This window comes from Ambystoma mexicanum, chromosome 11, assembly GCF_040938575.1.
Source record: "Ambystoma mexicanum isolate Mex_15411 chromosome 11, UKY_AmexF1_1, whole genome shotgun sequence".
NCBI classification, from domain to species: domain Eukaryota; kingdom Metazoa; phylum Chordata; class Amphibia; order Caudata; family Ambystomatidae; genus Ambystoma; species Ambystoma mexicanum.
Genome location: NC_090934.1, coordinates 1,481,675,702 through 1,481,702,502, shown reverse-complemented (window position 1 = coordinate 1,481,702,502; position 26,801 = coordinate 1,481,675,702). Strand labels below are relative to the sequence as shown.

General features: G+C 46.4%; 1 protein-coding gene across 1 annotated transcript in view; it reads right to left on the bottom strand.

Moving 5' to 3' along the window:
- Positions 1–12,848: 12,848 nt before the first annotated feature.
- CIB1 (calcium and integrin binding 1) overlaps positions 12,849–26,801 on the bottom strand; it is a 73,978-nt gene continuing 60,025 nt past the window's right edge. The window contains exon 7 of the mRNA XM_069625214.1: positions 12,849–14,086. Within this exon, the coding sequence (XP_069481315.1) occupies positions 14,065–14,086 (22 nt within the window). The 3' untranslated portion in view covers positions 12,849–14,064. The remainder of the gene's footprint in view (positions 14,087–26,801) is intronic.

Sequence of the window (26,801 nt, the reverse complement as noted above, 5' to 3'; positions counted from 1 at the left end):
GCTGTTCAATTTTCTGAATAAGTCTAGTATTTTCCATTCTATTATTGATTCTAGCGATTGGAGGCCCAGCTCATAACGGATACGGGCCATCGGCATATTTTGGGGTAGGCCTAGTCCTTTCCGCCAGTAAATCGCCTCCAGTTTTGTCCATATAGATCGATCCAGATTGATCAAAGTTTCAGCACTGTACGCCAGGATCGCTGTCACCTTTTGCTTGTAAAATGTTACAGCCGGTTTAAACGAAAATTTCCCAAATTTCTTGTGGATCGACAGACCCTGACGAGCTAGTGCCCGGGTTTTGGATTTCAAATATTCTGCCCATGTGGATTCTGTGAGAGCTATCATTTACAATTCAATCTAAGTGTGGTTCATGCTATCATTCACAATTCCAACTAAGTGAGCTATATGCTACCAGTCATAATTCTGTCTAGATGAGATACATGCTATCTTTTACAATTCAATCCAAGTGTGGAACATGCTACCATTCGCAATTTCATCTAAGTGTGGGACATGATATCATTCACAAGTCTAGCTAAGTGCGGGATATGCTACCAATCATAATTCTGTCAAGATGAGGTACATGCTATCATTTACAATTCCATCTAAGTGTGGCACATGCTACCATTCGCAATAAAGACATTAAACAGAAAAAACAGCACCACAAGAGCTCAAGAAAGACTTACCAATCATAAGGAGAAGCATAGTCGAAGCTGGACTGGACTAATCCTTATCAGGGATCAGTGAAGTAACTAGATCCCATTCGACACGCCCCTGCCAGAAGTAGCAGGACGGAGAGCTTATCTTCCATAATTCACAGGTTAGCTTTATGGGCTGGCGTATGCTCACAGAAACCGTACTTTGGGGTGAAGGGGTTGAGAGGTACAACAATCACAGATTGGCGCACTCACACACTTATCTCCACGCAACAGCAGTATTACCACGTACCACCGCTCACTGGGGGAGAGGCCTGAAGGGGGGGGGGGGTGATTCAAGTTCAGGGAGGGCTGCAACAGTGCCCTAACGCCTCCGCAGAGACCAGGTGAGCGTAACAGAACGCGAAGCCTTTAATACTTTCTGCCTGGACGTTATGGAAACTTCAGAACAAGATCAGTTAGCCCTCTTAATAGGGGAATTACAGGCTGAAGTACATGCTTCAAAACAGGTACCAATGCATTACGGAGGGATCTTATTGTAACTCAAGAAAGAACTGACGAATTGGCAATACAAATGCTACAAGCACAAGCAGGACAGGTTCCACTGCCTGGAATGACCCATTCTTCCACACCACAACAATCAACACCGGTTCAGGTGGTTCTTCCAGGAGCAGTGCCTCTAGCCCCTCACGAACCCTTCATCGGCGACCCAAACAAGTTTGCTGTATTTATGAATCAATGTCGCCTTCATTTCTTGTGCAGACCAGGAGCCTTCCCTAATGACCAAGCCAAAGTGGCATTTGTACTCTCGTATTTAGGAGGTAGGGCGGCGGACTGGTCTATACCTTTGGTAAATCAAGATGACCCTTTACTCTGGAACTTTGGGAATTTCCAACATGAGATGGAGTAATTGTTTGCCCGTCCTACTCAAGGACAAGCTCTGGACAATGAGTTGTTGTCACTCAGACAAGGGAGTCAAGATCTATTAACCTATATTGCAACTTTCAAACGTCTCATAGCCCAGACCAACTGGCCAGAAGAGAAGAGGACTACACTTTTACCGAGGGTTACGTGGAGAACTTAAGGATACGTTGGCGCAAATGGTGAATCTCCCCCCCCCCCCCCCCCGAGTGGTGTGCCGACTACATAGACTTGATGGTGCAACTCGATCATAGGTTGCAGAATCAGAAAATTGATCGAGCTAGATCAGAGGGACGGTCAGTTTACGTACGACCTCGTGAGAATCAGACTAAACCACATGAACAGTCTGAGCCAATGTAAATTGGTGGATTACGAAGTCCCCTTACCAAAAGGGGAAAAAAGAAGACAACAGCTTTGCTTATATTGTGGACAAGCAGCTCACTTCCTCCGTGACTGCCCGGTAAAACCACTCAAGAAAACGGTTGGGGCAACAGACAAAACTGATGAAGAAGAAGAACAGAACTCGGGAAACGCCAATGCCCAGCAAGCGTAGGGGTCCGCTTGTCGAGCATGAAAAAGGAATCCGTACAGACCTCACATCTAGTCCTTCCAGTGTTTTTGGTGAATCACAAGCCACCATCAAAAATACATGCCTTGCAGGCATATATTGACTGTGGAGCTGTCGGTAGCTACATTGACCAAGGTTTGGCTCTCCGAATAGGCCTTCCTCTCCGACAGAAGCAGAAATTGGAAAACGTCACTGCTGTGGATGGTTCTCAGCTATCATCCGGCCCGGTGACACAATATATCGAGAAAGTCAAACTTGTGTGTCAGGACGGGCATCAAGAGGACATTACTTTCGATCTTATCGGTGCTCCTCAGTTCCAGATGATATTGGGAATGCCCTGGCTGGAGACCCACAATCCTAGGATCGACTGGCGAAAACGAGTTCTGACATTTCCTCATGATTGTGCCGACAAATGTTACAAAAACGATGACACCAATCTGAAACCGAAGAAAGGAATCGTGTTGGGCCTCATCAGCTCCTTACCGCTTGAATACCAAGATTACCAGGATGTCTTCGAAAAAGAGCAAGCCAACGTTCTGCCCCCGTAGAGACCCTACGATTGTCAAATAGATCTTGTACCCAGAGCCCAGATCCCTTGCAGCCGAATTTCCACTCTGGCAGAACAGGAAAATCAGCATTTTAGAACTTACCTGGATCAGTATTTGGCTAACGGTTTCATTCGCCGGTCCAAGTCGCCTGCCTCCTCGCCCTTATTCTTCGTGCCTAAAAAGGAGGGGACTTAAGAACTTGCATCGACTATAGAGCCATCAATCATATCACAGTAAAAAAAAAAAATCAATATCCTTTACCACTTATACCAGAGCTCCTGGACCAAGTGAAACATGCTCAAATCTACACAAGACTGGATGTAAGAGGCGCATACCATCTTGTAAGAGTAAAAGAGGGAGACGAGTGGAAAAGGGCCTTCCGCACGAAGTACGGCCTCTTTGAATACCAGGTCATGCCATTTGGGCTATGCAATGCCCCTGCAGCATTCCAATTCTTTATGAATTATGTACTTCGTGAACTACTAGACGTTTGCGCTCTTGTTTACATTGACGACATTCTTATCTACTCAAATTCCATGGAAGAACATGTAGGCCATGTCCGGGCCGTCTTAGAGAAGCTTCGACAACACCAATTGTATGCCAAGTTGGAAAAATGTTTTTTCCATGTAACCGAGGTAGAGTTTCTCGGTTTCATGCTCACACCACAAGGCATACATATGGATACACGAAAGGTGGATGCAATCCTCCAATGGCCCTCACCAACATCTACGAAAGGAGTGCAAAGCGTGCTCGAATTCGCCAACTTTTACCGTCTGTTTATACTTGGGTTTTCACAAATTGTACATCCAATTACCTCCTTGTTAAAGAAAAAATCAAAAGTTCCATTGGTTGACAGAAGCTGAAGAAGCCTTCCAGAAGTTGAAACTAGCATTCACTACAGCAGCAGTCCTTCGACACCCATGACCAGACCTACCTTACATAGTCGAGACAGATGCTTCAAAAATAGCCATGGGAGCAGTATTGTCACAACGAGACCCTGAAACAGGACAACTACACCCCTTTGCATTCTGGTCCCGCACATTTTCAGCCCCCAAGTTGAACTACGCAATCACAGATAAGGAATTACTGGCGATTAAAGCAGCATTCAAGGCCTGGAGACATTACCTTCTTGGGGCGAGACATACGGTCACTGTCATCACGGACCACTGTAACTTGCAATACTTGAAAACCGCCAAAGCACAATCCTCGCGTCAACTTTGTTGGGCTCCCTTTTTCACGGAATACGATTTTATCATCACTTATAGAACTGGAGTATGCAATGAGAAAGCAGATGCTCTATCACGCATGAGTGAAGAAAGAGAGGCTTTTACAGCATCCGACCCCGTGGCCATAATTCCTGAGGAAAGGATTCAAACCAGAATAGCTGCCTCCACGTGTGTGGATGACCAGAGAACCAGTTTGCAACCCCTGATGGATCAATCAACACAACAGGAATGGCTGTTAAAAGGTGACCAGTACACCATCGAAGACAATCTACTGTATTTCCAAGGACGATTATATGTCCAAGACCAAGAATTGCAAAAGTAAATCATCACAAATTACCACGATTCATTAGTGGACGGACACCCAGGACTAGCCAAAACTCAGGCTAAGGTAAAACAAAACTACTGGTGGCCAACCTGGCGAAAAGACATCGCCCACTTTATTTAAACCTGTGGTGTCTTTGCACAACACAAGTCTCAGAAACAGAACCCAGCTGGCTTACTACATCCCCTTACAGTACTGCCAGCACCATGGCATACCCCTTCGATGGACTTCATCACGGATCTTCCACCCTGCAATGGATACAACACCATATTAGTCGTTGTGGATTTATTCTCCAAAATGGCCCATTTCATCCCTCTGAAGGGACTCCCAACAGCGTCAACTCTCGCTTCTGTGTTCCAAGAGCAAATTGTTTGATTGCATGGATTTCCATCAATATTAGTATCTGATCGCGGAACGCAATTTGTTTCTGCCTTTTGGAGAAAGTGTTGTACGATTGCCAAAAACGATCTCCGGTTGTCCACAAGCCATCACCCTCAAACTGATGGGAAAACTGAACGTACCAACCAAACTTTAGAGCAATATCTCAGGTGTATGTTGCAACAGTCCGAGGATTCTTGGAAAAATATACTCTGGATAGCCGAGTATGCATACAACAACTCAGTTCACATAAGCACAGGGCAAACTCCATTCTACACTGTGCACGGAAGACATCAGAGGACATCAGGATTTGATCCACCCAAAAGCCTGGAAAAGCCAGCCATAAAAAAAACTTGCATAAAACCATCACTCAGGTTCTTAAGGAGGCGACATAGCATCTGACCAAGACTAAGGAAAGACAAAAACTGTTTTCTGATCGACATCTGAAGGAAGCTCTCGCCTACCAGATTGTAGAAAAGGTGTGGTTAGCATCCAAATATATTCCCCTGAAGGGGCCAAGAGCTTTCCGCCCAAGATACCTGGGCCCCTATACTATAAAGTCCATAATCAATCCTGTCGCCATGAAATTGAAGTTACCATCTCACATGAAAATTCACCCTGTATTTAATTTCTCTCTCCTCAAACCAATGAAGTCCAATAAATGGCTTAGTTCTCCGCCAGAGCCCGAAGTAATAGATGGAGAACCAGAATATGAAGTAAAATCCATCCTGGACTCCAAGGTGGTTCGATCAAAATTGTATTACCCAATTGACTGGAAAGGTTATGGACCTCAAGACCGAACTTGGAACCCAGTGAACATATCCATGCTCCGTGTTTAATTAGACAGTTCCATCGCAATAATCCAACCAAACCAGGACCGGGAGGAGAACCACCCTTGAGAGGGGCCTTGAGGGGGAGTGCTGTCATGGTCATGAAGTCAGGGGCACAGGCATGCAGGGGTCGCGTGCACAGGAGACCTGGGTGGACACTGTCCTGGCGCCTTTGGCGACAGGCTCACGAACAAAAGTAAACAAGAACATCCATGCAACAGCAAAAAGCTTTTATTATGGACGTAGCACTTCAGATGCATTACCCTTGAACATTCCATCCATTAAGCACGATGCATTAACCTTGAACATTCCATCCATTAAGCAGGATGCATTACCCTTGAACATTCCATCCATTAAGCAGCCCCAAGTGTACTCTTGGGTGTGGCTGCTAATGGATTGCCTCGGCACGTGCTCACTCTCTAGGAGTGGCAGGGTGTGGCTGGTAAGCGGGCCCTAATGGGCGTGCCCACGATCACAGCTATATAAGCTGCCCCGATCCACAAGACAGACGCTTCGCGTTATTCTGCACTTGCAAGCACCGTAACGCTCACCGTGGCCTGAGGTCAGACTTACCTTTGAAGATCCTGCTTCCCGGACATCCTGCTTCCTGCCAGCATACATACCATCTGGGGGGAGCTGTTCTTACCTGTACATCTCTTCGGCGAACTAAGTATTCATCTTTACACTTTCCAAAACGCCGAAATCTTCATCTTGGCACCGCAGCACGACATGCTCCATCGTCGACAGCAGCGCCTGCAAGGAAAAACAGAAGACAAGGTTAGATATTAAAAAAAACAGTCAGTTTAAGGTTGCGCTTCGCCATGCTTCGCGATTTTCCTTAAACCATCATTTACCTGCTTTCGAACATTGTGGTAGCATCCATCTTCCATCCGGCAGCGTCTCACAGCTGCATTGAGATCGCATTTCCATCTAAGGGAAGAGAACAGAAGAGTGACATTATTGCGGGCATAAATAGGAGCAACATATAAAGACATTAAACATAGCAAACAGCATCACAAGAGCGACTTACCAATCATAAGGAGAAGCATAGTTGCAGCTGGACTAATCCTTATCAGGGATCAGTGAAGGAACTAGATCCCATTCGACGCACCCCTGCCAGAAGTAGCAAGACGGAAAGCTTATCTTCCATAATTCACAGGTGAGCTTTATGGGCCAGCGTATGCTCACAAAAACCGTACTTTGGGGTGAAGGGTTTGAGAGGTACAACAATCACACTCTTATCTCCACGCAGGAGCAGTATCACCACGTACCAACGCTCACAGCTTTTCTACTGAGGGAGAGGCCTGAAGGGGGTGAATCAAGTTCAGGGAGGGCTGCAACCGTGCCCCAACACCTCCGCAGAGACCAGGTGAGCGTAGCAGATGCTTCAGCGTGACCTGTTCAGGAACCACGCTGCAAGGGCCAATTTCTGTGGAGTGGGTGGGTGACCATGCCCCCCTGCTGCGAGAGGAGGTGAGCTGGGCTCAGCGGCAGGTGAAGGTGGCCTGTCCGAGAAGCCGAGGAGCTCCGAGAACCACGGTCTTGACGGCCACCACAGAGCTATCAGAATGATGCAGAGGTGACACGATTCTCTTTTCTTGCATATCACCCTGTGGACCAGGGGTGTGGGAGGGAATGCATATGCGGTCATGCCATTCCACTGTATATGAAGTGCATCACCCAGGGAACCAGGGCCCTGTCCCTGCCAGGATGTCAACTGCTTGCACTTCCTGTTGGACCAGGAGGCAAAGAGGTCCACCTGAGGATGCCCCATATGCTGAAGACCCCGAGCAGGACCTGATCACTCAATTGCCGTTTGTAATTGTCCGCTCCCAGTCTGCTGAGCCTGTCCGTTTCTAGGTTGGACTCCCCCGGCAGGTGGATAGCAGTCCGGTAGAGGTTGTTCTCCAGGGCCCACTCTGACATGCTGACTGCAAAGCAGCACAGCAGAGGGGACCTGGTGCCACCCCGCTTGTTGACATAATACATGCTGGTGGAGTTGTCCATCTGGATAGGGCCGCCTTGCTCCCCAATGAGCGGAAGGAAAGCCTTCAGCTCCAGCCAGTTGATACGAGACTCCTGCACCTACAGGGACCAGACTCCATGGACACTGGTTGTCCAGCATCGCCCCCCCCCCCCAGCCTTCCTGGGAGGAATCTGTGGTGATGGCGACTTGAGGTGCTGCCTGCCGGAAGGGCTTGCCCGCCCGCAGGTTGCAGTCCGTGGACCACTAGACAAGGTTCGGGTAGAGAGTGAAGGCGGAATGCTGACAAGCTCCGCTTGGGAGCCCCGCTCCTGATTCCATGAGGCTGCGAATTGCAGCTGTAACCGCCTCATCTGGAGTCTCGTGTGGGGGATGGCCAGTAGGACCGCTGCCATGATTCCCCCAGTAGATGCTTGTACCACCAGGCCGAGGTCACCTCTCGGCTGAGGAAGTGACTTACGGCCCTCTTGATGGCCATGATCTTGTCCTCCAAGGGCAAAAACTCTCTCAGAGCTCATGTCCCATATGAGGCCCAGAACGGTCAGGCTCGGAGTAGGCTCCAGCTGAGGTTGATAGAGTCCCAGCTCGTGGAGAGTGGTCATAAGTGCAGAGGAAGTGTGATGCATCGCCTCCGGAGATCTCCCCCTGACGAGCCAGTCATCCAGGTATGGGTAGATGTGGTGCCCCCTGAGCCCTGAGGAGGGCCGCCACTGCATTCATTAGTCTGGTAAATACCGTGGGGGCTGAGTTGAGGCCGAAGGGTAGAACCTTGTACTGGAAATGGCAGCCCATGATCATGAACGCACAAAAGGAGCGATGAGGCTGCCAAATAGGGACGTGTACATAAGCGTCCTTCAGATCCAGGGAGCACATCCAGTCTCCCCTGCACAGTGTCTCCACTATGAGTGCTGGCATAACCATCTTGAATTTCTGAAGATGGAGGGAGAGGTTTAGGGCCGATAGGTCCAACACAACTCTCAGGCCAGCCTGGTTCTTATTTTGTATGGCAAAAATCCTGGAGTAGAAGCCCAAGCCTCGCTGGGAGGCTGGGACTTCTTCCACTGCCTGGCTCTCAACGAGCGACCTAATTTCAATCAACAGAGTTGCTGTCCCAATCTGTGGGAGCGGAGGGGAGGAGGGATGAATCGGTAGACGGTACCCCTTGAAAACTACAGATAGGATCCAGGGGTCCACGAACCTCTGATGCCAAAATTGTGCGTGAAGGGCAAGCCTGCCCCACACCGGAGTCATGTGGTCCCGAAGGGATGCGTCATGCCTTCTTTCACTCTGAGGCCGTTGCTGAGGAGGGGGACTGAAAGAAGCCCTTGCCCCCCTTCTGTTTGCGCCAGTGCTGGCTTGGAGAACAGTATGGCTTTCTAGACCTTTGTTCTTGGAAGCCCCGGAATCCAATGACCACCAGTCCCTTATCGGAGCATTGATGTGACTGGGTGTACTCCTTGGGCGTGGCCTTCGTAAGGATAAAGACTTCACAGTTTGGGAACTTTTTTTCTTTTTTTTATCTAGCTCCTCATCGGTGGTGGAGTGAAAGAGGTTGCCACCCTCGACTGGAAAGTCCAATATGTGTTCCTGGACGTATTCAACCACCAGAGCCAAAAGGCAACCTCGCCGATTGAAGTCAAGTTATGAACGCCATCAGCCAGATTTAACATAATTGCTGGTGCCACTGAAGGGCTGCAGGCACGCAGAATCTTTCAATGCGCTTCATTTTCTTAGCCGCCCCAATGTTAGCTAGTACTGGCAGTCGATTCATTCGAAGGACCAGTATGAACCTTAAGAGGTTTCTTGATGGGCATAACATAAGGTAGCGCTGCGTTATCCCTGGGGTATCCAACACATGATGTGTACTGATACGATTTCAAACTCCGAAGATGGACATGATCTTTTATCCTATCCCAGTTCAGTATTTTTATCTTGAATTCCTTACAGAGCTCCCAGTTCCCAGTCAGGCGACCAACTGATTGAACAGATTTGAAATGGACTTGACATACAAAGAATTTTCTCTATTTTCTATGTCAAGCCCAACAATCCTAAGAGAGCACACTAAGGGTTTGTTAAGGCCTTTAAATATAGTAGACCGCGTCTCAGCAAAAGCATGTTAGCCATTGAACAGAGGCCTAATTCAAGACGGATGACCTCCATCGGAACACAAGAAGGTAGCCCCAATATTCAACGCCAGAAGCGAGCCTCTGTTCTGGCCACCCAAGACGTGTTGGTTCCCATAAGAGATTCTAGGCCATACAGCACGGCAGAAGCATAGTTTATGCAGCTTCAGGATGCCCTTAAGGCTATACCCTGCAGAATTCGTACTGAATGCAGCAATCAACACAGTTCATTCCATTGCATTCCTTTCTCTACCAGCTTCGCATATCGGATAATTCCTTTTGCTCTCCAGCTCTACCCCCAGGTACCTAATAACTTTCAGTGTAGTCAATTCTGATCCCCACAATCATCAATGCGGGACCAGCCACTCTTTTGATTAAATAGCATTATCTGGTCTTTTGCCCATTGACAACTAATAGGTTTTCCATGGCATAGCTCCATAGTCCCTCTGCAAGCTTTCTCATACCAGTGAATGTCACATCCATAAGTACCAAATCATAGGCGTAATCAAGATCTTTAACATGTGCCGAGACAATCTTAGGAGGTCAAGTATCCAGCTTCTGGAGATCTGCTAGGTACATGTTAAACAGAAAAGGTGCCAATCTATGCCAGTTTAACCCCTCTAGAGTTGGCCATAGGCCCTGATAGTGTCCCCTCATTACGCAGCCTGACCTGCAATGTTTTCAGTATGAAGCAGTTTCACAAAATGTAATAGTACTGGTGGACATCCCATAGCTTCAAGTTTTGCCCAGAGCCTCTCTCTAAAGGACCAGATCAAAAGCGGACGTAAAGCCCATGAAAAGCGCATACAGACCAGGGCCACCCACGATTCTTGTACCGTCAATTAACAGATCCATAGCCCTCAAATTGTGAATTGTGGAGGAGCCCGGGCGAACACCAGTCTGAAAGCGATCTAAGTTCTTGAGGGAATCCGACCATGCCTGTAGACTATCCAATATGAAGGAGACAAACAACTTTCCAGGTATGTCCAGCATGGCCAAGAGACAGACTGATTAATATTGCCGACAGCCATGAGGCAGGGTGCCTGCCTTCCCACATCACTTTCCCAAACAGAGTTTCTAACATTGTCGCTGAGTGGTCAGGAGCGTTTTCTATCACTACTGTGGACAGCCCATCAGGGCACGGAGCTTTAGATGACTTAAGCTTCTTAATTTTAAAGGGAGATATTTTCATGGTGAATCCTAAAGCGACCCTCTCACCAGTACCTGGTCTCGACACAGGTCCATTCCAGTGGTATTGTCTCTACATGGTCAATCCATTTAGCTTCACTCACAGGGTTAACAACTCGCCCACGCTTCCCTTGGCCTCCCCCAATGCCTGCCATATGGCCTCGTATCACCCGAGCACAGCACTCCAGCCATTTTTTGCCATCTTGTCATTGTTTTAATTTGCTCAGAGGCACTTAAGGCGTGGGTCTTACTTTTTACATGGCAGATTTCCTGTCTCAGTTCCGATCTCCAAGCCTTTTATCATAATGGTGATGTTTGTCAGACTGGAATACTGCGTGTGGTGATCTATCCTTCAAACCTGCTAATATGGTAGTTGAAAACCATTCCTCGATTTCATCGACCATCATGTTGGTACGATCTACAGAAGCCTTACATTTCCCAGAATGGAAAACACTATTAATTAACTGGATATTTTTCCCCGACCAGCACACACGGTTACCAGCATGGTTAACTCGCAGCTCCCCAGGAAGTGAATGTTCAGATATACATTCATTGCAATATGTAAAGTTAGGATAGCGTGGTCACTTCTCACGTTGGGTTGCACCCTCATTTGGAGGGCACAGTGTATTAAAGCTGGGTGGGAAAAGAAATAGTAGCTTGCTTGCTACCCATCCCCCATGTGGCCAAACCTGGGATATCAGCCGTTAGACAGCCATTCAGGCTTTAAATACTACAGATGCTTCAATGGTTAGACCCTGGCAGTCTTTGGGCCAAGGTTCTCAGCAGGCCTCCTATCATAGTCAGATTTCAAACTGGCTTCTGTCAGCTGTGGCTTACCTGGCCCGGCTACCCCCCTTCTCGCTCTTAGTCCTGCTTGGCCATCACAGATTCTGCTCTCGTATTTCTCTTCCTCACTGCTATTTGGTGATTTTGGTGTAGCCAGCACAGATTCTGCTCTTCTGACTCCCCTCCCCCTTTAAACACTAACACCACTTTCAATCCTACCACATCCTAACGTTATAGAGGTGTTGATTGAGCGATTCTGTCACGCAGTAATCTGATTCACCAGGTCCATTTCCTTATAAAGTTCATTCTTCTTGACGGGCCCTTGCTTAATACTTGCGCCACCTTCAAAGCAGCCTCCTGATTCCGCCTGTGCATTCCCTGCTCGTCAACACCCGACTCCTCAATAAAGCCAATAGACCCTTTAGAGCAGAGTCCTTTCGAAACACTGAAACAAGTCCCATTCAGTTTCTACAATTTTAGAGCAGGGCCGTTCCAAAGTTGCCAGCTTATCTAAGCATTTTCCCAGAAAATAATGGCCTTGAAAACTGCGTTTATTCACTGGATTTTTACCTTCTATGTGTATTTCAAAGAAACATTTCATCAACACTGCTGGTTACATTGTTCCCACATCTTCAATGAAAATATGTTATGACAAGAAAAAAGATTCTAAAATATATCTGCAATGTCAATATGTTTGGAATAAGAGGTATTCCCCAAATCTACTTAATCTGTGATTTGTAATCCACCGAAGTTGGGGGAGGGGGGGCCAAGATCACAAGCAAGAACGAGGGTGCGAATCAGGTAACTTGATAAAGTCCGTGAATTCATCTGCGATTTGCCATATAGTTAGTGGTGGTACTCTTACCATCACCCAGGCCACAATCCATAACAAACCCAATTAGCCTACCTCCACATATACACTGCGGTGTAGAATAATAGGTAGATGCATAGAACAGATGCCAGGTGTGGGGACCATTGAACTTGTAAGTAAGCCATTTACAGCATAGATCTGATAACGGCCTAGAGGAGTTCGCTTGAAACTAGGATACGAACCACAGCTTTTTCTCATGCTATACAACATTCATCGGAACTCTGTGCTTTGCGAAACGCACAGCTATAAAGAACCCATGTCGTAATTTATACATTAAGAATCTAAGAGCGAATTATAGGGGGAAGAGAATGAGGACCAGTCAAAAAGCAGGCACAGGTAGAGTCCACCAGAGAACAGCCGATTCCCTGACCACTTGCCATCCGCATTCATTGGCAGAAGCCCAACAGATCCTCGATCGTACAGAATCCTTTTCATTAACCACATCTTAGGCAGACTTAAGAAATATTTATTTTTATAGCTGTGTTCATTTCATACAAACAGTGAAATCAAATAAATCATTCCTACCTAATCAATTAGTCATGATAATAAAAAACAAGTTCTCAGTTCAATCTCCTTTGGTACAATGCCAACTATTCCAAAACATGGTGCTTCTCAAATTCACAGCTTGTAGATACAACTTATTGCTGCATTAAAAAGAGACTTGGAAACAAGAATTCTGAAATAGATCCCGGCTTCCATTGCCATGAGAGCTTTAGAAAATGTGAATCTTTGGTGTAGTCCCACGATTGTGCGTTGCAGCCTTGCAAAGGCGGTGCTGAGGTTACAGGTTACCGATCCCAGAGTGAATGGTGCAGGAGTGGAGGTGTTCATGAGCGGGTTGCTGTAGAGGGACCCAATGGGGGTGTGGATACTGCCCAGATCACATGCAATGGAAAGAGGGCAGAAAAGGTAGTAGGAGGTTTGAGAATTCCCCCGAAGGCCAAAGGCTATGCAATATACAATGGAAGGCACTCTGCAGAGCAGCGAGAAATCAATTCTACCAGAAAGTTGTACTAAAAAAGTGTTATTAGAACGAAGAGAACAAAAATAGAAAACTCACGTTGGAGGTATTAAAGGCACTTTCTCATTCATCGCTTCTACGCCGGCAAAGACTTTGCATTATTGTCCACCACACCCAAGGATGCCAGGGGTCCCACACAGATTCAAAGACAAGAGACTATTTGAGCCCCAATGAAACAGTGTCGAACAGCCAGGAAACGCTGGCCCCCCAAGGAGGAAAGCCAGCAAACGCCGGCCCCCCCAAGGAGGATAGCCAGCAAACGCCGGCCCCCCAAGGAGGATAGCCAGCAAACGCCGGCCCCCCAAGGAGGATAGCCAGCAAACGCTGGCCCCCCAAGGAGGATAGCCAGAAAATGCTGCCCCCCCCCCCCCAAGGAGGATAGCCAGCAAACGCCGGCCCCCCAAGGAGGATAGCCAGCAAACGCTGGCCCCCCAAGGAGGATAGCCAGAAAATGCTGCCCCCCCCCCAAGGAGGATAGCCAGCAAACGCCGGCCCAAGGAGGATAGCCAATCTGTAGCTTCAATGTCAGGTTAAAGGCAGGCTCTGATCTTGTGCAGGGTCCACGGAGTAAATACATAAAGTGCAGAGGTGCTGTTTGGATGCAGTATTGGGCAGCTTTGATGAGCAATGAGATGATATGGACGATTACAGCACAATCTTGAAGGAGCTGAAATGTAAAAAGAAAAGCATTAAACTGGTTGCATGAGAATGTCACAGTCCCACATTCAAGTACATCAACCAAACAGCAGAGCACTAAAGGGGGCACAATACATACTAATAACGTATGCAATAACGTCAAATGTTCACAGTCCTTGCCACCGAGATGCCTGGGTGGAGCTTCATTGTGAGATTCTGTAATCACACATTCCACAGGCGTTGCCCACTGATAATACTTTGGCTACCAAATACTATGGGCACTCCTGGAAGCTTGCAAGTCCCAACAGTGAAAGCGTATGCCTAGACAGCAGCAAAATGAGAGATTGACAAGCCATCACACTAGAAACAGCCAAGACATTCTTTTGTACAAAAAAGATATAAACAGCTTGTAACCAGTTTCCTGGGATGGGAGGCTTAAAAGAAGGATGCAAGGAGCAGGAGTCAGTGACGAAGGGACGGACCTGAGACCCCTACACTAGCAAGGTTCAAATCCTGGCAGGGCCAACTCAGGCCTTCACCTAGGTTGGTAACTTTAATACTATTGCCCACGTTAATGGTACCAGCAGCTGGGAACGGGCTTAAAAGCTAAATGAATCCAGCATCCAGGCCTACATAAAAACGAGTCATTGTTAACACTAGCTATTTCTTCAGTATTAGAGAAAAACAAAATCTCAGCGCAGACGTCACATGGTCCAATAAACCGACAATGGGGCCTGCCCAGGAAACATGGGCAGGAGACAAAGGGGCTGATTCATGGAATTATTTGCGCAGAAAAACAGATTTGTGCGCCATTCTGCCCGCAAATCCCCGTTTAACAAATGGGGATTTGTGTGCAGAATGGCGCACAAATTACCGTTTTTTTCGGTGCAAAAAAAAAAATCCATGAATCGGCCCCAAAATCAACAAGAGCAACGTCCCCCGCCAACTGGTCTGTGCCCCTCTGTATCCCCGCCCCCCATATATCTGTTCCGTTACCTCCGATAAGCACTCTGTTATGCATCTGTACTGTTGTATACCTCTGTAAAGTACTCAGTGGCTTCTCGAAGCTAGGTCCGCACTCAATGTACGCCTATGGTGCAATACTAATGGGGGCTACTCAAGGGCTTGGAATGGACCTTTGCTACAGGGTAGCCCCTCAATGCCCAGAACCACAGTGGAAGGGAAGTCTGTACTAGCTCACAAAAACAGAGCAAGATGGTACGTAAATTCATTCAGCCTGGATACTAGAAAAACAGCAGCCTGTTTAACCTGCTCTAGACTATCATAAACCAGCTTGCTTCACCTCCACCGCCCTATTGTCGTCGGGTGAATGGCTTCCAGGTAGCGGCGTTCCCACGCGTACAGTCGTCTGCATGTCAGCATACTTCCGTCGGTGTTTCTGCATACTGTAATGTAGCCACCAGCATGCAGAACCCGCATGCAAAGAAACAGTGCCCCAACACTATCGCCACCTACCATCTAGTTGTGGTCATCGTCCATATAGTCTACCGCAATCTGTCCCTTATCCCGGTTTAAAGCCCGCTGGGTGAAGGTGTCCAGTAGATTGCACGATTCAACAGGTGGCAATAGATTCCAGGTGTTTGTCCCAGAATGGAAATCGCAATATCAGCCTAAAACTGGTAGGACCTCCAGAGTACAGTGTGACCTTCAACTACCACCTGGTTCTTCTACGGTGGAGCAGAGTAAAGATTGGCAAAGGTCGCTAAATGGAGATGCGAGCTGCCTTCAAAACGTTAGCAGGGTCAATCTCTAATGGACAACGACCTGATTTAGCCTTAGTTCGAATTAGATGCAACTCATCAAATGGAGTAATTTAAAATTAGATAATGAAATTAGTGAATATAATTCTCACCGGAGGGCCTCACATTATTTTGCAACTTTTGAAGGACAGTATGTTTTTTTTTTTTATCCTTGGCTCCTTGTGCATTTAAAGAAGCAGTCTTAAATGCGTTTTCCTGTTGGCGAGTAATCCTGCTGCCGCAATCTCTTCTGCCGCGTCATAGCTTATTTTCCTTTCGCCAATTCCTTAGTAAACCAAGGTGCAGATTTGGTCATAGGATACTTGGTCTTAGTCTGGGAAGGATAAAAGTTATCAGATGCGGTCGGGCAGGAATGTGGTCTGTTAATCGTTTAGGTTTGCCATCGGGTACTCCTCTCAAAAGATATTCACAGGTGTCTGTGCAGAACACACAGTACGGTTGGCAGAAGAGACATCTATAGTGTCTTCATTCAAGTGAGTAGAACCCTGTACTAGTTAAACTAGAGTTGATCCGTCCTTTTCCCTACAAATGTTCCAATCCTTCCCCCACACTCTGAAATCTCCCGCTGCACGTAGCTGGGAGAATGCCAGACCAATAGGATGAAGATAGACAGCAAGAGCATTTAAGATTAGCCATCGCAAGATGTTCTGTAAATAACCACTACATTGAAGAATGCTGAAGGAGATGAACACTTTCAAAACTGGTAACTGGATATAGGTCCAGTTTTATTGCATTGACTAATGTTCTGTACCCCATTAAAAAAGGTAATTCATGGCACCATTGATGGCACCAGAAAACAGGTTGTCGTTCATGCAAACTACACCGATGTCCCTTTTCTGAACAAGTATCAAACATGCAAGCCGTACTTTGCGGCAGAGTGCACATTAAGATTGCTTTGGTTGTTTTATTTAGTTTTAGTAGAACTCCTAGTTAATGCATTTGATGGCAAAGTTCCCACAGAATTGCTGGAATAGCTGGCCTCCACCGCATTAGAAGGTTTGGGGAGCAGCTTTTACAAACAACTTTTTTTTTCCACAAATGCCAAATTGTACAAAGGAAGCAATTCAACAATACCACTCAAAACGGACCATAAATAAGAGAAAGTTGGCCATCAACATCTCTCCAAAAAGGATCATTGTTATTTCCTATGGACAAATGAAGATACAACGTCAAGTATTTCCCGCTCCATTTCTTGGCCTGAGCCAGAGCGGGCACGGATGGGCTGGCCTCTGGCGCCCCTGCCAATTGCACAGAAGCACTAGCCTGTGACCCATCCGCCAGTCCAGAAAGCTAGGCGTCCATCATGTGACTTTGCAAATCAATCTTAAGTTTGGGATCTCCTAAACAAGTGTGGCAGACATTTTAAAGAGGAAAACCATTTTACAACAACAAGTAAATACAGTGGCCGCACGCCCTACAAGATAAGATATGGCGTACAGAGAACAGAAAGAAGGGTACAAGCACCTACAACACTACAAGGAATAGAGTTGAGAGCAAACTGGTTGGGGCACTTTAGGAAGCCAATCAAAATACCTTTAAAAACACAGCATTTTTAGTTACACCGAGTTAGTCAGGATTACTACATGTGACAATTGCAGCAAGAGGAGATTGGCAACACAATCGGGATATCAGGACTGGCCAGATTCAAAGACCTGCCTAAATGCATAATTATTTGTTAATTCATCTGTTAGCAACAGGCGTCAGAATAGAATGTAAGGCCACTGCTCCCCGAGTGATATTTCCTGGCAGCCTTCAAGACCTACTTAGATGAGCAAGTGTCAAGCTCTCCTAAACCTCGGTGATAGCGAGTCAGAAATTACTGCCGTTACAGAACACCACCCCCTCCACCTCGATTAGAGGCAACGGGCCGCCATCTCGATCAGTGGTATTAGCAGTGAGAACATTCTTGCAATTGGCAACTTTCCTGCGATACAAAATCAGTTGCTGGACCTAGAATCCAAAGGAATACATTAGAAAATTGAGCTTTTTTACAATTTGTTCATCAGTTTGGGGAGCGGAAACTCCAATATTGAACACAGCTCCCATTAATTGCAGGGGATGATTTGATACCCCAAGTGGAAGAAATTCCATAGAACCGGGTATTTGACCCATGTTCTTTCCCACACTCCCTTTCAGTTTTGTAAAAGTTGGGGTTTCACCCCAAGTAACCCAAGGTAATCCAGACATGGACCCCTTGCTCACTGTGCCATAGAGAGGCTCAGCTGCACCGCACTGATGAGGCCCGACTAGGCCAAAACACGCGTCTGGGGTTGCTGTTGGTACTCTTATTTCGGTACTGGACTGCCCTTGTGGGTGGGACCAGACGGATATTTCTCCTCTGTGAAGGGGGCAGTGAGGTAAAACATGGTTTTAGACCCTCCTGGGTGGAAGAAAGCCCATAAAAGAGGGTATCTGACCATGGTGGTTCTCCATAGAGCGGCTCCCACACCCCCTTTCAATAATATCAAGGACGGCTTTGGTTAATTTACAGTTGAAAGTAGTCGTCCCTTGAAAGGATGGTATACCTCACCAGCCAGTCGTCAGCAATGGGGAAGAGGAGCACTGCTCCTCTGATAAACCAGTACGTAGCAACTACAGACATTCCCTTGACAAACATCCTGAGCACCACACCAATGTGCAATGAGAAGTGGTGCTCTTGGTAGTGAATCCATCTGCATACATGTGCAAAATTCCTTAATGGGGGTGTGCAAGTACACATCCACTTAACCCATCACACGGAGTCGGTGCTTCCCAGAAGAACAGAGCATCTGACCTAAAGCTACATTGGGCAGGGTCCCTGGGAGGTGACAGGTTGAAAACAGAGACGTCCAATATGCTGTGCAAAGCACCAGTCTTCTCTACTGCGAAGAAGCAGCCCCAACACTCAAATTGTGGGGCAGCAGCCTCTAAACCACAAGACACATTTAACGTGATACCAAATGATCACATGGTGGAAAAGAATCGAGGGGCCTGATTGATCCAAGGTTGGAGAAGAGACCTTTATCACTCTTCCGAACACACACTCAGAGGTTTTTGTATACGCAAGCAGAGGAGGACAACAGCTTTAGGGTGATCACGGACCTACAAAACACGTGGGTTGCTTGGGATCAGTTTTGCTTTGATGGGTCTGTGGAATATTCAGCAACAGTATAAAAAGGCAATGGCTATGACAGGCAGAGACTTAAGCTGTAGCCATGTCTTTTGGGTAACAATTTCCATAATTACAATGGTTCATCGCATTTGCCTGATCCTATGTAGAGGCTACAAGCCTGCATATGTGACCCCTTAAAAGCATGCACCTGGCTAGCACGTTCATATGATCTAAGGCGAAGCTAGCCATAAATATTCTTATTTGCCTGACGAGAAACACAAGCAATGTAAGTGGATGAATAAAACTCCCTGAAAGCTTGCAGCTTCGTTCCACCCCTCAGCACATATTCCAGGAACTGCGGATACCGAAATATTCATACCACTGCAGATGGGCCTCTAAATTTACTGCAAATGTTGAGACAAATGCACCAGAATTCAGCATTGAACATATCATGATCGCTCTCTCTCTCAGGGCAACCGTGGGGATTGGGCTGGTGGATTTGATTTATGATCTCTTCTATTGGAAATACTGGTCCTAGAAATTATTTGTCTTTGGAAAGGGAGCCACATACTTTAGGCCGACCTAGAACATGGTGTCAAATTTGAATATATGTGGTAAACCTTCCCTTTGGAAAGTGGCTGTCGAATTCTCATCTCACTGTCATCATTGTCTGCATTTGCCAGGGAAGGAGGTGGATAAGAATGACTTTCCTCAAACATCAGCAGAAGCCGGGGAAGGAGAAGGACCCTCCTCAAACAGCAGCAGAAGCCGGGGAAGGAGGTCAATAAGAATGACGCTCCTCAAACATCAGCAGAAGCCGAGGAAGGAGATAGATAAGAATGACCCTCCTCAAACAGCAGAAGTGGATAAGAATGACCCTCCTCAAACAGCAGCAGAAGCTAGGGAAGGAGATGGCTAAGAATGACTCTCCTCAAACATCAGCAGAAGGACCAGGATGGAATTCCACTGGATGCAACGTCCGACAACACTAGACGTAAGGGCCAAAATAACCAAACTAAGAGTATTTTGGGTTCACATGGCTGAGGACACCTTGAAGAATTCCTTCATAATGTGTCATTCCAAGGAAACGATAAAAAGGCGTCTTCACAGAGAGACCGTTTTAATGAGTTAATGGATTGGATATTTGTATGGCGCCTATACACACACACACAAGTGTTTCCAGGCGCCACAGGACAAGCTGGGGGGTGGGGAGGGTGGAAAGAAAGTAGAACAAAAACGTTTATATTGGCCTTGTGACAATCCCACTGTGCATGTGCAAGACAAGGTGGTAAGTGCAGGGGGTTGGGTAGAGGGAGAATTGCAAGAGTGGGTTGGCCAAAGGGGCGGGGGGCAAGACAAAGTGCCAGGGGACAGAGAAAGAAGGGAGGATGAGTTTGTTTGTTTATTTAGTATGGCGCGCAAAACCCAGAGGTAACAGGGCGCAACAGAGCAGGAAGGTAGGATTACATAAAAACTTAGTTGCAGGATAGGCACACATGAAAGAGCGGCCTAGCATTACATTGCGTGGAATGTGCATATATACCTGTAGTTAATAAATTGCTTACATATTTACATATTTGGTGCTGTACGTAGAGATAGTTCGGTTGCACTTACATATTTAATGCTGTGCATGGCATTCAGGTTTGAGCAAAGGCATGAGCGGGTGAGATGGCAGGGTTAGTCATGGGGATCATTGGACCGCAGCCAGGTGAAGGTGTTTCGCCTGAAGCTGTAGTAGGATTGGTCTGTCCTAATGTTGAGTGGGAGGGCGTTCCAGCGTTGGGCTGCCAAGACAGGGAAGCTATTGCCGCCGGTTTTCTTTTGTCTGAAGTTGGGTACCTGCAGGCAGTAGGAGTTCATTGTTCTCGTGGGGTGGGTGGAGGTTTTTTTTCTTTATTCTGGATGAGAGATAGGGGGGGCTGCGTGACTTAAGCATTTGAAAGTGAGTGACGCCGTTTTGAGAGAGATGGGGTCAGAGATTATGAGCCATTTGCTTTCTCTCCTTTTGTTGGAGAGGTGGCCCTTGGATGGTAGGTTAAGGGCTGTTCTGAGTGCGTTGTTTTGTAGTGTCTGTAGTTTGTTGATTATGCATTTGTTGGCTCCTAGGTACATGGCATTACAATAGTCGAGTCTGGATAGTATTAGGGCATTGGCAATGATGATGCAGCTAGCTTGGATGAGGAAGGCTCTACTTGCCCTGATTAGCTTGCATGAGTAAGCGGTAGAGGATGCTACAGAGTTGACGTTTTTTTTAGTGACATGGTTGCATCAAGGTGAAAGCCTAGCGTTTTCACTGTTTTGGCCACTGTGATGGTGTTGCCATCAATGTTGAAGGCCTTATAGTTGGAGCTGAGCTTTTTTAGATTAGTGTTGGATCCGAGGAGCAGGATTTCGGTTTTCTCATCATTCAGGCATAAACTGCGTGTGGCCATCCATGCCTGAATGATGATATATTTTGTTTACCAAGGCCGTATCTGAGTCGAAGTTGCCCGAAAGGGGTATGAGGATCTGGGTGTCATCTGCATAATGAGACACCCAGCCTGGCCAACTTGTCAAATAGGGGCTTGGTAAAGATGTTGTAGAGGGTGGGAGAGAAGCAGGAGCCCTGGGGTACCCCGCAAGTTATTTTGATGGGGTCTGCTGAGGCAAGGGTAGAGAAGACCCTCATGGTTAGATTGTCCAGGAATGATTGGATCCAGGCTATGGCCTCTTTCGAGAAGAGGGCAGCTGAGGCCAGGTGCTCGTACAGGACTGCATGATCCACCAGGTCGAACGCTGCCGACAGGTCGAGGAGGAGTAACATGGAGGTGTTCCCTTTGTCGTTAATCTCATTGATCTGGGTTTTAAGATCGATTAGGGCTGTCTCAGTACCGTAAATTATCTTTAGCAGGAACGGTAGATAGGGTGGACCAGGTTCGTGCTAGTCCAGTGAAGGGAGCCCAAGGGCAAGTGCTGCCAAAGGATGCAGGGGGGTGGAAGGGGCGAAAGTCTGGCCACTGTACAACTCTTCTCTTATTTATTTGCATTTTTAAAGCTCTCACACAGCCTGCGGACATCTAGGTGCTGCTACAGGAATTCTTTGTTTTTAGTTGCGTAGTTGTTCGTCTTAGTTGCATATTTATAATGCACTTAAATACACAGAGGTTTCCAAGCACGGACCTGGGGAATCAAACCTGTGTTGCTTCGTGTCGTCTTGCTCCCAAGGCGAGCACGTTGCCGCTGAGCTATCCTCCCGGCACAACTATGAATGGACCAGGCCCCAGTCGCAGAGGGAGGGTTAGTACAGGAGAGGGAAGGAAGAGGAGAAAAGGAAAGTCTTGGCAAGTTTCCAGACCTTAAGATTCAGCTCATGTCTAAGAGGGGCAGGGAGGCAGTTCCAGAGGAAAGAACCAGCCGAGGAAAGGGATTAACCTCCCACTCTCTGCTTGGAAAAACGTTTGACCTGCAGAGAGTTGAAGCCAGAGGACCGAAGGCCCCAGACAGCCTTGTGGATGATGCAGAGAGTATTGATTGTGATCCTTGCGGTCACCGGGAGCCACTGGAGAGCTTTTAGGCCTGGAGAGATGCAGTCCCTGGGCTTGAGGCCAAAGATCAGTCTTGCAGTCCTATTCTGAATTAGTTGAAGGGAGGAAAGTAGTAGAATGAGGAAGAGGCTGTTGCAGTAGTCCAGCCTAGCAAGAACCAGGGCTCTGGCAACGTTGAGCTTCTGAGGGGTGGGCGGGGGAACAGTAGAATGCCACAGGGGAGGTGGAGCTGAAAGTTGGACTTCTTGACAGTGATGCGTGGAGAGAAAGAGGGAGTGAAAGATGATCCCAAGGTTTTTTGCCTCACAAGTGGGGGAGGGGAGGCGACCCAGGGAGTCAGGCCAGAGAGGGGGAAAAGGGGAGAAACAACGAGCAGGCATCCCAATGAGAAGGAGCTCCGTTTTACTGGCATTGAGGCAGAGATCATTGGCAGAGCACCATGCCTGAATAGCAGTCAGGCAGTCGGGTATCAGAGAGGAGCGGGAAGAGGTAGAAGATGGCAGCTTGAAGGAGAGCTGTGTGCCGAATCTGAAGGCGCGCTGGTCCCTTGAATAAATGGATTCTGTAACATAGGAATAACTGGTGGATGAGCCTGTACTGTAGCCTGTATAGACCGAGCAAATGGTAGTATAGAAAAGCCACAATATAAAGAAATATGGTCACCACAGTGAAAGACAGAACTGTTATAGGCGTTACACGAGGAAACGCAGGCAATTGAACAGACAAATCACCATGGCCTCTCGCATTCCTTTTTCCGCCACTTCCAGTGCAAGATTATCAACTTACTAAGCAAGCCTCTCCAGAGTAGTCCATCCTCCTGTCCAAACATCAATCGATCAACAAGCCGAAACTCCTGTTAATGCATCCCAAGGAGAATTGGCGATAGTGGGTTCCTGACATTCTTTGGCAGATGCCAGGGGCAAAAACACTACTTGTTCGCTAGCTGGGACTGAATGGGCATCTGGTCCACAGAAGTAATCTGGGGTCGTTTGGGTGACCGTGGGGCTGGCCAGCGCTGGCATAGACCAAATCCTCTATTTACACTCCATTAGACAGAAATGACATCAGACCTGCCACTCATCTGTCATATCAGCGAGACTGTGGCACGGCAGGGTACACTTCAGCGAATCGATACAGGAAGCCAACTAGTCTGGGGAGACTTGTAATGCCCGGCAGAGGGCCACATCTGAGTAAGAGCAAAGACGCCAGTCTTTGGTACCATATCCTCAAGATTACATTGCAGGCTTGAAATAACACCTGCGACAGGTTCCGTGTTGGTCAAATCAACTCATCAGGCGTAACCTAGAGTTACCACAAAGGCCTATCTTCAGGTCACATCCTGGTGCTAGGCTACGAAAGCTCCCTTCTGCCAAAAGATGAAGGGATCATTACCACCTCGGTGGTAAATCTGCCAATTTACGGCCAAACTAGTTTGCCGTTGTAATGGAGGAGCCGAGATGAAGATAAGGTACCAACAACTAAATGCAGTAGGGGGCAGCCCCCCCCGCCACTTAAAGCTAAACAGAGAAATCCTTATAGACTGATTTAGGATTGCAATTATGTGAAAATAGTATTCATAATGTAAGGGATATTAGTATTCTAAAGAGTGTCATGGTTATAAAGTCAAAAATGCATTTATCATGGTTTAGTAAGTAGGCAAGGTACAGAATGCATGTTTTCCTATACACAGACAGAAAAGAACTCGGACAATGCATTTACTGGAAATGCTTGTAAACTAAAAATGCTGTTAAAATGAGAGAAATTAAGAAATGCTGCAGAAACATTCAAGACTGCTGTGCTTTCAGAAATAAGACAAATGTGCTAAAACCAGACAGCTAATCGGGCCGTGTCTGGAAACTTAGCTAAAGGAGCCAGCTGCATAAACCATATTTCGGGCAGAGCACCGGGGGGAAAAAGCCAGAATGTATTTCATTTGTGAAGGTTTAGATAGATAAATAAATTGCCTGGTGAGCGAATGCTCCACGAGGAGTTTGCTTGGACATGTTTAGAAAAGGTGGGGGCGGAATTCACCCTCTCCGACTAGCTATAAGAGAGCTCCGTTTTGAGCTAGGGGGTGCAGATTGTGTACCTGACAACGATGCCGTTTGTGCTCTGTGATCAGCTTGGCATGAAATGAAGAAGGATGAACTTGACTGTCTCCTTGCCTGCTGTCTGGTCACCTTGCTGAAACATCGGAGAGCTCCAGAAAGCTTCTGAGAGGGTCCCATAGACCAACAAAGGGCCCCAGACTGTCCAGGGGGGCCTGACAGAATGGAAGAGGTGAAAAAGAGTACAATCAGGTCATGACACCTCCACTACACTTGGTGAGCCAATCCAGGACAGATTAGATGATGGACAGACTGATCAAATGACTGAACAGAGTACATCTCTTCACGCTGAAAAGAGCCAGGACAGAACGATCAAGACTAAGGTGAGCCATACTGTTCTGCCCAAGATAAGAATGGAGTAAAGGGGAATGTATATACCAGGGCAGACACCTGAGAAGTGAAAGGATACGCCCATTTGCTTAGCATTTAAAGACGGCTGGATGGAGTTTTGCACCCAGAGCCCAGTTAAATGGGGAGATTAGGCGACCATGAGAATTTACAGATTCCTTGTAAGTGGTGAACTCGCGCTTTGTAATGAAATATTTAGGGGCACACATGCATGCAGCCGGCCAGGAGTCTGGTCTGATTTTGTCAGATGTAATTTTATGTTGTCCGTCTAATTGTTATATGTTATGGCTGTTCATTTCTTTCGTTTTATGGCGTAACTGTGTGCACTGTAAAAACATTGGAACTAATATAAAAATGATATTTCAAGCTAAATCAAAAAAAAATTGGAGGCCAGCCAAGGTTTTGAAAATGGCAAAAAAATGACAATAAGATAGAAGATCAGATGCTATGATTTAAGGCACACAAATGTGTGGTGATTTCATATCAAAAGAGTCAAACAGTTCTGAGATAAGTGTAAAAACTGTTGCACTTGTAAGCCATCACAAAAATTAAAACCAGCAACTATGGAGTTAAATTTTCTAGTTCTAGACAAGATAACTGATGAATCGCGCTAAATACGGTAGAGTTTCGCATTCAAATGTCAAAGTTATAGTGATTTTAAGGGGCTGTTTTATGTGGGCACTGAAACTGTGCAGAGTTGAAAACAGAAAATCGCGTTGGATTTACAGTGATTGATGGGAAAGGAACGGTGCCGATGTGAAGGAAGTATTTGATGAGGTTTAGATAAGGAGGGCGGTATTGTGGAATTTCAGTCTGTGCGTGTGTGTTTGAAACTAAGCGCATCTTTAGAAAATGAATTTTAAAGTGTAGACACATTTGTTTTGTAGATTGAAGAAAAATAAATTGTGTTTTGGGGAACACGACACAGAAAAATTATGTTGTGCTTAGACTATGGTTTGTGTTAAAGAGAAATGTGGTGTTACAAACATTGTTGAATATAAAGTCAGAGAAAACTGTTTAAAAGCGCAAAAGTTAAGAACCATCTGAGATTTAAAACAGTGTTGCTATGTGCAAAAGTGGGCAGACCGGCACATGAATAGCAATTGTGTTTTTGTTTTTATTTAAAGCAAGACGAGAGCTCAAATGAAAGGGCTTTGGCCAGGAATGCACTGTGCAGAAGTGTCTTTTTATTATAAAGGGTAAGAGTCTAGCTAAAATTAGGAACTGTGAGCCTGTGAAGTGTGTAAGATAATGGGTTTTCAGACAAGAAATGATTGAATGATTTTTAAAGCAAAAACGGAGCCTAGTGTCGAGGGCGTATTTGCGCCTAAATTTGCTGAAATATGTATAAGCTGTTTTGTTAGAATGTTGTGTGGGGTTGCATGTTGTGGTTCAAAAGTTATTGGGTTTTTATATTTTAATAAAACATGAATATATTCGTGTAGCATAAAACAGAGCAGCGGTTTGAAAAAACACGCAAATGAAAACTAATGTTTAAGCGGGATGCGACTAAGTAATACAAGAGAAAATAAACATGCTTTCATTATGGCCCACGAGAGTGAATGCAGTGATGTATCAAGACAAGAATGTGCGATGGCAGTTCTTTCAGATAACAGTGCCAAGCATAGCGATCGCTTCATGTTGAAAGAAAGCAAAATGATCATGTCTTGCAAGACTATTTATCGCACCCAAACGAGAACATTAAAAGACAGGCTTTATTTCATTTGGAAACAATGTGTGAAATACAGATCGCCGATGCGAAGAATCATTCTGAGCATTGTTGCGAATTATGGAATAAGATGCCCACACTTGGAAATTGGAAAAATTCCTAAGTGTAGTTGCAGCTAACCCATGTAATAACGCAGCGGTAAGGGGATATTTATTAAGGAGGACA